The sequence below is a fragment of the Moschus berezovskii genome, chromosome 24 (assembly GCF_049115385.1).
Source record: "Moschus berezovskii isolate FMDL1 chromosome 24, NW_MosBer_1.0, whole genome shotgun sequence".
Classification (NCBI taxonomy): Eukaryota; Metazoa; Chordata; class Mammalia; order Artiodactyla; family Moschidae; genus Moschus; species Moschus berezovskii.
This window is the reverse complement of record NC_142483.1, coordinates 18,160,822-18,174,100: the sequence shown is the minus strand read 5'-3', so window position 1 is coordinate 18,174,100 and position 13,279 is coordinate 18,160,822. Positions and strand designations below refer to the sequence as shown.

Sequence of the window (13,279 nt, the reverse complement as noted above, 5' to 3'; positions counted from 1 at the left end):
CCAAGGTCAGTTAATAAATGGAAGAACTGGTATTGGAACTCAGGTTAGTGTGACTAAAAAGCTTGTAGCCAGAGATAATTATCCAATTTGATTAGCCTTCCCTGAGAGTTGAGTTTTGACCCTTTAGTGTGTGTTGAATAAAATATTTTGTGAGCATGAGCTGTATAGGTGAAGTAAATGAATCTTACACTGAGAGATTGTAAAGTTTGTATAGCTTGAAATTTATTTAATATTTGCTTTCAAAAATTTTTTCTTGAACTATTAACTTGAGGTAACTTGAATCAGAACAGTTGTTCCTTAGATACACTCAAGATATAAAGGAATAATAACAAGGATGTTTCCTCTCAGATGTACTTTACTGACAGATTCCCAGAACACCGGTTATAGACTGTGTGGTAGATAATATTTCCTCCTTCTTAGCATTGTCTTTCACTGTAATTAAAAAAATTTTTTTCACCCTAGGGAGGTGCATTTGTTGAAATCTTTAGTGCCCAGGGGAAAAATCCTGGAGCAAAATGGAAGATCCTTGGCAGTCCATCTGTGATTTGGAAAGTAAGTATTAGAAATTAAAGCCTGCTAAATCCGGGAAAGAAATGAGACTAAAGATTATAACAAAAAGGGTTTGGTAAGGTTTCAGAACTGGTTTACCTTTTCATTCACTTCAAAATCCTTTCATGACTACTGGCTATACCCCTCCTCATTGAAGACTTTGGCACACAGCTCATAACCCTTCTCTACGTTGTCAAGTCCTGCTGTTGTTTTAGGCAACTTCAGTATCTGTGAGGAAAATCTTCAAACCCTGGACTTCTCATTTTCTTGATTCCTTCATCTCTAATGACCTCCTCCGCTCTACTTCAGCACCATTTCCCTCTGTCAAACTTTGTACCTTATCACTGAAAACTGCATGGCCTCTGAAATTACTGAGACCTTGAGTCTAGTCTTCGATTTTTAATGTTGCTTGCCTAGTTACTCCCATTCTATTTGTTCTTCAACCTAATTGTGACTATTAGGCCATTGACCATTCTACTTTTTTCTCAGTGTTTAGATTGATTTACTTACTTACCTACTTACTCACTTAGTCTGTCTTCACTGTTTTTCTCCAGTCCAGAATCCATGGTCCAAAATTTCAGTCACTTCCCAGTCAAGACCTTGAATGCCCTGCTCCTTCTCCTTTCATCATGCCTGCCTAGCAAATGCCAACCGTTTCTGAATTCCTGATCACATCTCTTTCCTGCATGTGGGCTTCACAATACCTTTGGAGATAATATCTATAGTCTTTAAGGTTGATAATGCTGTGAATTAAGTATGAACAGCCCAAGAACCTAATCTTGTTCTCCTAGTTTTTAAAATGATTCTTTCTCTAGTATCTTTCAGGTTTCCAGCCATAAACTCCTTACCCCCACCCCCAACCCATACCCAACACAGGCCCTCCTCACTCATTTACCAGAAGACTTCACCCCCCATTTCACAGGGAAAGCCAATAACATCAGGTAGAAACTATCTGGAAGGCTAGAGGTTAGGATGCAGAGTGGAGGAGAGTCTGAGGCAAGAGATGAAGTTAGAAAAACTGGGCAGGGGCTGGCACAAGGGTTTATGGTCATGTTCAAGATTTTGATATGCTGTTGAAAGGTTTTAGTGTATGTCCAACATATCGGCAGATGAAATAAATAATACACTCTATGTTCATTGCAAATACATGAGAGATGTTATTGTGATAAATATAGTAGAAATTTCTTTAAATGTTACTTAATCCTTAGCAACCATTGGTTACAATGTATTTTTAAAACATGTACCAAAAGGAAGAGGATCTATGAAAGGTGTCTTTGTGAAAAGGGGGTCTTTGTATTTAAAGATTGGAAATTTGCTCCAAGATTTAAAAATAATAATAATAACTATTTGCATTAATACTTTGATAGAAATTGAATTCTTGTGATAATAAGTTTTTCAATTCCAAGTGTGTTTTGTTTCTGTTTGTTCTTTAGATAACCTTTCTTAGTTATAACACTTTAATTTGTACTGATTTTACGTAAGTGATGTATGGAACTTCACGTTAGAGGACCGGTAAAATAAGGCACTGATTAATTCTATATGAGCCATGGCTTATAACCAAGGAACTTCCAGACTAGATACAACAAAATTTAGATGGTTTATTGTACTGTTAAAGATAGTGATGTTCAGCCTCTGCTGTTAGACAGAAATACATTGATTATAGAAGGGGAAGAATACCTAGACTCTGGAAACTCTAAATTAGTAACTTGGGAATCTCTGATGTTGAAAAACTTATTATTTGGAGGAAGAGTGTCTTGATATAGAAGAGAATTTGCCAAGTAGCTAAGTGTGGCTTCTATATTCCAATTCCCCGCAAGTCTTGGCAGCATCATTAAGACCTGGGCCTATTTTTAAGTCATTTGAGCGTGGGGGCTTTTTGTATGGGCTTGCTACTTCAATTTTATAATAAAAGTCAAAACACACAATTACCACTGTGTTCAATTTTGTTCTGTAGGAATTTGATAAAGAAGTTAAAAGTTTTGTGTTTGTACTGGAAGGCAGCAGCCAAACAAATAAAATTCAGTTACCAAAGGAAAATAAGCAGATCCGTAAGTAAGATTTTTAACAATTGAAGCTTAACATTTGATGCTTAAAGTAAAACTTGTAAGTCTCATAAACAGACATGTAAGTTTGGCTTTTACTGGCATCTGTTGATGTATAGTAATAAGATTTTTTTTTTAATTTAAAGAGTAACTTTATACCAGGCTTTTGAAAAGAGATTCTGCTTCATTGTTTATTACAAATTTACTTCTATTTTAAAGAAGATTTAGAAGATTATTTAACCTTCTAAATTACAAAATATGTATAAGATTATTTCATTAGAATATTAATGATGTTTATTAAGCACTTACTGTGTGCCAACGACTTTCTAAGCATTTCATTTTTTTAAATTCTTTTAATCCTGACAGTAAGTCTTTTATGGATGAACACACTAAGGTTGATTCCTCATCAAGAGATCAGGTAGTTAAGGCTATACTTTGAAATAAATTCATGAGTTCTTATAGTGAATTAATTTTTGAGGAAAAATATATGTGAAGTACTATATAAGACTTACTTAGTAATATATCAACTTATATACCTTTAGAAATATTCATATCTAATAAGTAAAGATATGAATATGTGATTTAACAAAAAAACCCAAAATAGATTTCAGTTCTTATCTGTTCTGGGAAGTAGGAACAGTGATTTAAAGCAGAAGGAACCCTGAGCGATCACCTAAATTTATGACCAGAAGCCCAATTGTTGGCCACACGGGGTTAAAAGTCAATGCTCTGACACAAAGTTAGGCTCTGCATACCCTGATGTGATTTAAGAAATATAAATTATCAAAATCATTAACCATATTTTCATTAGCTTTTTCCTATATTTATCTATTGTGTTTTAACCAACGTAGGTAGTCAGTTATTTTTTACAATCATTATTTACTTCTTTCATTAAGAATATTTATTGAATACCTATTGTGTACCATGGACTGTGACTATACCTAGTCTTGGTATCTGACTTTCTCATTTTAATCCTGTTTTCTAAACCTTTGTAGACTCTGTGTTTTATCTACTATTTCAAGCTACTACATGCATATTTCAGATTTCTAAGACATAAATCAAGCCATAGAAGTTATAGTTGGAAGATGATTTATTTTAAAATGGTATCTTTCTGAATAAAATGAAAAATAACTTCAAAGAGAAGGGATAGTCACTGTTAAAATAATTGTTATTAGTTTATTACAATTTTAAAACCATGATTTCCTTATAGTTTGCATTTTTTAATAGCAGAGATTTTTTTTTTTATTTGTATTGATAAATAAGCTGAACTGAGATAAGCCATGGAAACATGTCTGGAAATGTAGGTTATTTTTTAACAGGAAACATGGACAATCTTTTTTAAGACTATTGACTGTAAAATAAACACATCTGATATTCAGGAACATGACTTTGCTCTAAACTAACTTTAGTTCTTTTTTATTATTGTTGGCCTCTACATCCATGTGATGCCTTCAGCATCTATGCCCATTATGATGATGTTGACAAAATCAAATCACTTCTAGTAACCTTTCTCAGTTGGCCCTGAGAAAGATTTCTCCTCTAACAAAGGCTCAGTGATTAAAGACAAGCTCCTCTTTCCTACTTTTATCTATGTTTTTTTAAGAAATAAAACAAATTTAATGTGTTATAATTGATTTTTACAAATGGGAAGATGATAGTTTTAATTGGAAGAAAGAAAAATCTTTTAATATGTTTCTTGTACAATGTCCTGAAATTAAAAACTAATCTGGCTTTTCTGTAGCATGTGCAGCCCTGTAACAAATGAAGCAGTTTATATAGTCTGCCGTGTACTAATGCCTTTAAGATTAATTATTGGGAATTTTTGATAATAGCAACTTATAATTATTTTCACTTCTATAAAATGACCTATGTGAAGTTGTTATGGTTAGATTTAATTTTAATGGCATGTTTTGAATAAAGAATTGACTTTAAGTTAAGGATTCTAAATTAAGTTCAATTACCATTTTGTATTCCTATTTTAAGAGTAGAAACCTACTTTATTTTTGCCAACTTGACATATGTATTTCCTACTGTATTAAGTACCTATGAAATAATTTTAATAATGAAATTCAGTATTTTTAAATTTTAAATAGTAATATTCTGAATTATATTTGAGCATCTCTGAATATGTCAAAGTTTTTTTTTAACTCTATATATTATCAAATAAAGAAAGGTGTGATTATCAGATTGTGTATTTCTTCATGACAGAACTCTTGCATCATCTACTTTGTACCCCTAACTTAGAGTATCATATATAGTTGGTATTCAGTAATATTGTTAAACTTCTCATACTAAGAAGCTGTATCGATTTAGGTTATAATTTCTAATGGTAAGCATTTGGCCTTGATACTGAAACTTGTAGATCATTAGCCAGTTAAAGAAGTTCATGTTGCTCTTGAGGCTGGAATGTATTATACAGAGATGCCCATATGAAAAGAAACTCTATTACATGTAAATATCTATCATTTGGATGGTCTCCCTGGGGACTTCCTATTTGATGCTCATGTTTGAAACTATACTTTTCTCTGCCTGTGACATCTTAATCAAATGGTGTGTCTCTCGGGATCGGCATCCCTGAAGCTGTGTGTTGATCTAAGTTTCAACTGCTCTGGTGGATGAGGTCATCTTTATGAGGTTCCCCTCAGCCTACCCCTGCCCTAACTTTTTGTAATTCTTTGAAATAAACTTCTTATGATTTCCTCTTTCTAAAACACTTCAGTGGCTTTGACTTTACCACTTTATTGACAGTGCTCTTGTCAAGGTTTCTAGTGTTCTTTCTATTCTTGAATCCAGTGGCCAGTTCTCAGCTCTCGTCTTGCTCAACTTAGCAGCAGCATTGACAGAAATTGACATCCTCCTGAAATCATAATCACAGGAAACTAGCCGATCTGATCACATGGACCACAGCTGAATGTGGTCCACTGGAGAAGGGAATGGCAAACCACTTCAGTATACTTGCCTTGAGAACCCCATGAACAGTAACAAAGGGCAAAATGATAGGATACTGAATGAGGAATTCCCCAGGTCGGTAGGTGCCCAGTATGCTACTGGAGCTTAGTGGAGAAATAACTATAGAAGGAATAAAGGGATGGAGCAAAAGCAAAACCAATACCCAGTTGTGGATGTGACCAGTGATAGAAGCAAGGTCCGGTGCTGTAAAGAGCAATATTGCATAGGAACCTGGAATGTTAGGTCCATGAATCAAGGCAAATTGGAAGTGGTCAAACAGGAGATGGCAAGAGTGAACATAGACATTCTAGGAATCAGTGAATTAAAATGGACTGGAATGGGTGAATTTAACTCAGATGACCATTATATCTACTACTGTGGGCAGGAATCCCTTAGAAGAAATGGAGTAGCCATCATGGTCAACAAAAGAGTCCGAAATGCAGTACTTGGATGCAATCTTAGAAATGACAGGATGATTTCTGTTGGTTTCCAAGGCAAACCATTCAATATTACAGTAATCCAGGCCTATGCCCCAACCAGTAATGCTGAAGAAGCCGAAGTTAATCGGTTCTATGAAGACCTACAAGACCTTTTAGAACTAACACCCAAAAAAGATGTCCTTTTCATTCTAGGGGACTGGAATGCAAAAGTAGGAAGTCAAGAAACACCTGGAGTAACTGGCAAATTTGGCCTTGGAGCACGGAATGAAGCAGGGCAAAGGCTAATAGAGTTTTGTCAAGAGAATGCACTGGTCATAGCAAACACCCTCTTCCAACAACACAAGAGAAGACTCTACACACGGACATCACCAGATGGTCAACACCGAAATCAGATTGATTATATTCTTTGCAACCAAAGATGGAGAAGCTGTATACAGTTAGCGAAAACAAGACCAGGAGCTGACTGTGGCTCAGATCATGAACTCCTTATTGCGAAATTCAGAATTAAATTGAAGAAAGTAGGGAAAACCACTAGACCATTCAGATATGACCTCAATCAAATCCCTTATGATTATACAGTGGAAGTGAGAAATAGATTTAAGGGACTAGATCTGATTGATAGAGTGCCTGATGAACTCTGGACGGAGGTTCGTGACATTGTACAGGAGACAGGGACCAAGACCATCCCCATGGAAAAGAAATGCAAAAGAGCGAAATGGCTGTCTGAGGAGGCCTTACAAATAGCTGTGAAAAGAAGAGAGGCGAAAAGCAAAGGAGAAAAGGAAAGATATAAACATCTGAATGCAGAGTTCCAAAGAATAGCAAGGAGAGATAAGAAAGCCTTCCTCAGTGATCAATGCAAAGAGGAAAACAACAGAATAGGAAAAACAAGAGACCTCTTCAAGAAAATTAGAGATTCCAAGGGAACATTTCATGCAAAGATGGGCTCGATAAAGGACAGAAATGGTATGGACCTAACAGAAGCAGAAGATATTAAGAAGAGGTGGCAAGAATACACAGAAGAACTGTATAAAAAAGATCTTCACGACGAAGATAATCACGATGGCGTGATCACTCACCTGGAACCAGACATCTTGGAATGTGAAGTCAAGTGGGCCTTAGAAAGCATCACTACTAACAAAGCTAGTGGAGGTGATGGAATTCCAGTTGAGCTATTTCAAGTCTTGAAAGATGATGCTGTGAAAGTGCTGCACTCAATATGCCAGCAGATTTGGAAAACTCAGCAGTGGCCATAGGACTGGAAGAGGTCAGTCTTCATTCCAATCCCAAAGAAAGGCAATGCCAAAGAATGCTCAAACTACCGGACAATTGCCCTCATCTCACATGCTAGTAAAGTCATGCTCAAAATTCTCCAAGCCAGGCTTCAGCAATATGTAAACCGTGAACTCCCAGATGTTCAAGCAGGTTTTAGAAAAGGCAGAGGCACCAGAGATCAAATTGCCAACACCCGCTGGATCATGGAGAAAGCAAGAGAGTTTCAGAAAAACATCTATTTCTGCTTCATTGACTATGCCAAAGCCTTTGACTGTGTGGATCACAATAAACTGTGGAACATTCTGAAAGAGATGGGAATCCCAGACCACCTGACCTGCCTCTTGAGAAACCTGTATGCAGGTCAGGAAGCAACAGTTAGAACTGGACATGGAACAACAGACTGGTTCCAAATAGGAAAAGGAGTACGTCAAGGCTGTATATTGTCACCCTGCTTATTTAACTTCTATGCAGAGTACATCATGAGGAACGCTGGGCTGGAAGAAGCACAAGCTGGAATCAATACGCTGGGAGAAATATCAATAACCTCAGATATGCAGATGACACCACCCTTATGGCAGAAAGTGAAGAGGAACTCAAAAGCCTCTTGATGAAAGTGAAAGAGGAGAGTGAAAAGGTTGGCTTGAAACTCAACATTCAGAAAACAAAGATCATGACATCTGGTCCCATCACTTCATGGGAAATAGATGGAAAAACAGTGGAAACAGTGTCAGACTTTGTTTTTTGGGGCTCCAAAATCACTGCAGATGCTGATTGCAGCCATGAAATTAAAAGACGCTTGCTCCTTGGAAGGAAAGTTATGACCAACCTTGATAGTATATTAAAAAGCAGAGACATTACTTTGCCAACCAAGGTCCGTCTAGTCAAGGCAATGGTTTTTCCCGTGGTCATGTATGGATGTGAGAGTTGGACTGTGAAGAAGGCTGATCGCCGAAGAATCGATGCTTTTGAACTGTCGTGTTGGAGAAGACTCTTGAGAGTCCCTTATACTGCAAGGAGATCCAACCAGTCCATTCTAAAGGAGATCAATCCTGGATGTTCATTGGAGGGACTGATGCTAAAGCTGAAACTGCAATACTTTGGCCACCTCATGCGACGAGTTGACTCACTGGAAAAGACTCTGATGCTGGGAAAGGTTGGGGGCGGGAGGAGAAGGGGACGACGGAGAATGAGATGGCTGGATGGCATCACCGACTCTGTGGACATGAGTTTGAGTGTACTCCGGGAGTTGGTGATGGACAGGGAGGCCTGGCGTGCCCTGATTCATGGGGTCGCGGAGAGTCGGACACGACTGAGCGACTGAACTGACTGACTGACTGACTGACTTGATATATACAGTACTTTCTCCACTCATCTTCCAGGATGCCCATTCTCGGGGATTTTTTATTTTTCTTCCTCCTCCTTCAGACTGCCCCATCTCAGTTGTTAGCAAGTTGTCTTTCAGACCAAAAACTCTTAAATCATCTTAATTTTTTCCTTCTTTTCATTTAACCATCAAGAAAATCTTGTTGGCTCTATCTTTAATTTAGTTTTTTAGTCTGACTGCCTCTTGCTTCTTTCCTTGCTGCCACCCTCATCCACGCCACCATTGTCTTGGATTATTGCAGTAGCATTCTAATTAGTCTCTGTTTATGACTTGCCTTCCTACAGTCCATTGTCAGTTTAGCAGCCAGACTGATACTTTTAAATCAAGCACTCTTCTGCTGAAAATGCCCCATGTCTCTCTGGGTAAAACCCAAACATCTACAGGGTGCTGTAGTATCTAATGTTCTCTTAACTCTGATCTTATCTCCTGTTACTTTGCCTTGTTCACTCTCCTCCATCCATACAGGTCTCCTTGCTGTGTTCAACCAGTCTGGTACCTTAGCACTTGTGCACAAGCCATAACCCTCTGCCTAGGGCTTTCTTTTTCCAAGTAGCTACATGGCTCACTCTCTCCCCTTCTTCAGGCCTTTGTCAAATAAAATGTCGTCTTCTCAGTGAGGACTCGTGCTTACCCATACTTAAATTACAACCTGTGCTTTGTGTCCCTTCTGCATTCTTAATCTCCTTTACCCTGCTGTCCATTTTCCTACAGTAATTATCACCTTGAACTTGCTGTTTAGTATGTTCCTTTATTGTTTTTTCCACCATCACCAGAAACCAAGACCTACCAACACAGAAACTTAGTCCACTTTGTTCACCTGGAACAGTGCCTGGCGCGTAGTAAACGTTCAGTAGGTCTTTGCTGAATAAATGAATGAATGGACGAGTGGCTTCCTGTTGACCCTAGGATGACCTGTATCTTTCACAAGGCTTTCAAGCCCCATGTCATTGAGTCCCTGACTATTTGCCAGACATACTCCCTGCTGCTTTTCCCCTTCTGTCTCTCCTGCCAGTCCTGTAGGCCTTTAAGTTCATCTAATCTACTATAGCCTCCATCACATGATGGAGTATTCCCTCTCTATATAATATTTTTTTCTCTCTTCTGCCTCTACCTTCCTTGCCCAGTCAATCTCTGCTGTTCTTCCCAACTGAACTCCACTGTTACTTCTACAAGAAAACCTTCACTCATCATCCTCTTCCTCCCAATGACTCAAGATTATATAGGCTTTCATAGCAATGTGACCTTCTCCTTCATGAAACCTAGTATGTAAGTTCCAAGAGAGCAGAAAGCATGTCTGTCCTATTCACTCCAAAAGCTTTAACACGGAATCTTTTTCATAGTAGATGCTCAATAAGTCTTTACTGAATGATAGATCTCATTTGATTTACACAAATGATTCTATGAGGGGTAAGCCTAAATTATCAACCCAGTTTTACATATGAAAAGTAAAAGGGCCCAAACAGGTTTTCTGATGTGTGCAAGGGGTGTGGAATAACCTATTATAAAGCCATAGTTGTTTCCTGTTTTCTGTGCTACAGTAGCTAAGGTGCATTTTAGTGTCCTGTCTGTGTCAGGACTCCAGTAGAATCAGGAAATACCTTCAGGTTACTGTTACCAAGTTACTTATAAAAGATTACTGTACTGTGGTTTGGTCCCAACACTTTGGACAGTGTAACACTTGCAAAGTGTATGTTGAGGTATACAACTGTGATTTGCTGTAATGGAACAACTGTAAAGCAACTGTTTAAAAATCAATTTACTAAATAAATGTGTCTTAAAATATTCAAAAGAAGAAAGGATCTGACCTCTTAAAAATAGAGGTAGCTTTTGTCTCGGGCAGAGAACATACTATAAAACTGCAGAAACCTGCATATTTCAGTAAAAAAGAGTGAATTTTTATGAATTTTATGTACTTGGTGGGAATTTTCTGACTAACAATAGTTCCAGCATTGCTTAGAGTGATTTTAAATATAATGTAGACATGAAGAGTCAGTTTAAATTTACTTGGCCAAAGAGTCAGTTTAAATTTACTCGGCCACTGGAAGAAAAAATGTTGCTATAGAGTTTATTTAGCATTTCTGACACACAGGATCAGTGTCTGTCAAATGTTATTAGAGTACTTTTTTCTTTTTCAGATCATTACCGTATGGTATTGTCTTACTTCTTTTAATCTTAGAAGTGAAGCCTTTTGGAAACTAGGGCTTCTATATGTGAGAGAATTACATAGCGTTGAATTACAACGCTTTATTTTTTTTGAGGGCAAGCATCTTTCATATCTAAAAATGTTCATACAAAAATGCCCTATGTGTGTAACTCTTTGTGTTTGAAGAGAACAGTTGCTGATTTCAGTGAGATCTGTGACATAAATTAGGACCTTTTGTAAAGAGAGATTTCATTTATCCCAGTGCTCTCTCAGCTCTCTTTATGGGGCCTTTCTGCAGTGGAAGAAGTACTGTAGGGCCAATCAATGGAAGATACATGAGAGAGATTGATTAATGGTGGTTTATTTAAGTTGGCCTCATTTGGGTATTTCATTTTGGTTTTGTGGTCCAGATCTCTAGTTGTCTTGTTGGCTTTTCCCATAAATGTGGTAGAACCTGTTTCCTAGAGAATATTCTAAGATCAGAGACTGTTACCTCTACTGATGACTCTTTGCAGCTTAGTATTTTAAGTAAAATTTATCCTTGTATGTTTGATTTTTAAAATATTAAGCACATTTGGTCAAATATGTTTATTGCTTAGAAATTAGATTTGAAGTAAAATACAGGAACTATTTAAGTTCTTCAGGAATGTTGTAAAAAATTTAACATTAGAATTCTAAACCAGAACATTTTTATATGTAGACTATCCAAATATAAATTGTTACTTTAAAATACTTAAATTTGTTAAGTCTGCTAAGTTGGAATGAATAGAAAACAGCATTCATGTTAAACCAGTTACCTTTCTTGAAGTGTTCTCCACGTATTGGCTTGTACTGTTAGATTTGTAGGAGAGGTTCACAATTGTATCAAGACATGTCCACTTCCTAAGCAACATTCCACATTAGGGAAAAAACAAATTCCTGGAAGTCGTGTTTCAGGAGGAAGTGATACTAAAACATTCATTAAAAGCATTGTAATTGAGATATCAAGTGAAAGTTCAAAACCTAAAAGGAAAAGAATTAAGTGAATAGGTCTGAAGAGGTAATACAAAATCAGTTGATAGTTGAAGCATTTGTAGACTTCAGTAATCAAAAATGCCATAGGTCTTTCTCCAGATATTTTTAATTCAGATGAAGCTGGTGATGGGGAATAAAACCTGTAAGTTTTTAATTTGTGAGCATTAAATTAATTAAATATATTTTAAATTAACAAAAGGTATTTAATTGAAAATATCTCATCTCATTTTAGACACACTTAAAACCATATGAACTAGATATGTCTCATCAAACCTTCAGTTGTAGTTGTCATAATTAGAACTGTTTTTCTGATCTATTATTTTTCATTAAGTTGTTAAATACAGTTAAAATTGTCAGTGAGTAAGAATAATTGCTACATGGTTTTATGACCGCCTTAATGAGATAACCTATAGTTCAGTTTTATATGTGTCTATTGAATGTGTACACTTTCTTGAAACCTAATACAAACAGTAAATAAAAAAGTATTATGTTATAAATTTTCATAAAGATTTTGCCAAGCCCACAGGTGGGACTTTAAAAGACAACATTTGTTGTTAGAGTCTGATTTGATTTCATCTTTTTTTTTTCTTTTGTAGTGAGATTGTAACTCGGGATAGTGCTCTTGCAGTTGTGTATATTATTGAAATGATAAAAGCTTCAGCTTATTGATGGCACGTGACTGTTTTGTACATATAAATGATTCAGACATACAAACATATATTTTCCTCCTTTCATTTTAGTTGGACTGATCCAGAGGTTTCTTGTACTTCAGATTTACATACCCCTGGGACAAGACTTCTCCACTGAATTGCTGTAAGATATATAGAACTTCTTTCTATGTTTTATGTGTATTAGACATTTGATCAATTGACACATGCGAAGAGTCATTAATTACAGCTGGCAGTTTCTGCATTAAAGAGCAGTGACTTATCAAGTTGACATGAAGTAATTAAACTAATTTAATAGTATTTCTGGATATACTGTAGTCTGGCATTTCCCTAAGGGAAGAAAACAGATTTCATCTGTTTAAGAAAATATCAAAGGATCTTGAATTTAATAATGAAGAGCCTATGATTTGAAGAGGTAGGAGGTTTCCCTTTTCTCCATGTCCTTTCCAGTGTTTATTGTTTGTAGACTTTTTGATAATGGCTACTCTGACTGATCTGAGGTGATATCTCACTGTAGTTTTGATTTGCATTTCTCTGATAACTAGTGATATTGAGCATCTTTTCATGTACTTATTGGCTATCTGTATGTCTTCTTTGGAAAAAAATGTCTGTTTAGATCTTCTGTCCATTTTTTGATTGGGTTGTTTGTTTTTTTGACATAGAGTTGCGTGAACTGTTTGCATATTTTGGAGATTAATCCCTAGTTGGTCACTTTGCAAACATTTTCTCTCATTTTCTGGGTTGTTTGTTTTTTTGACATAGAGTTGCGTGAACTGTTTGCATATTTTGGAGATTAATCCCTAGTTGGTCACTTT

At 36.5% G+C, this 13,279-nt stretch overlaps 1 protein-coding gene across 12 annotated transcripts in view; it reads left to right on the top strand.

The window, feature by feature from the left end:
- Positions 1-13,279, top strand: part of CFAP20DC (CFAP20 domain containing) — a 269,101-nt gene that overhangs the window by 2,916 nt on the left and 252,906 nt on the right. For 11 of the 12 annotated variants that reach the window (XM_088831654.1, XM_055414220.2, XM_055414224.2 and 8 more), the window contains exons 2-4: positions 463-552; positions 2,504-2,597; positions 12,537-12,609. In XM_088831654.1, the coding sequence (XP_088687780.1) occupies positions 463-552; positions 2,504-2,597; positions 12,537-12,609 (257 nt within the window). Of the gene's footprint in view, positions 1-462; positions 553-2,503; positions 2,598-12,536; positions 12,610-13,279 lie in introns of those variants that run through there. The other variant, XM_055414225.2, reaches the window with a different exon arrangement.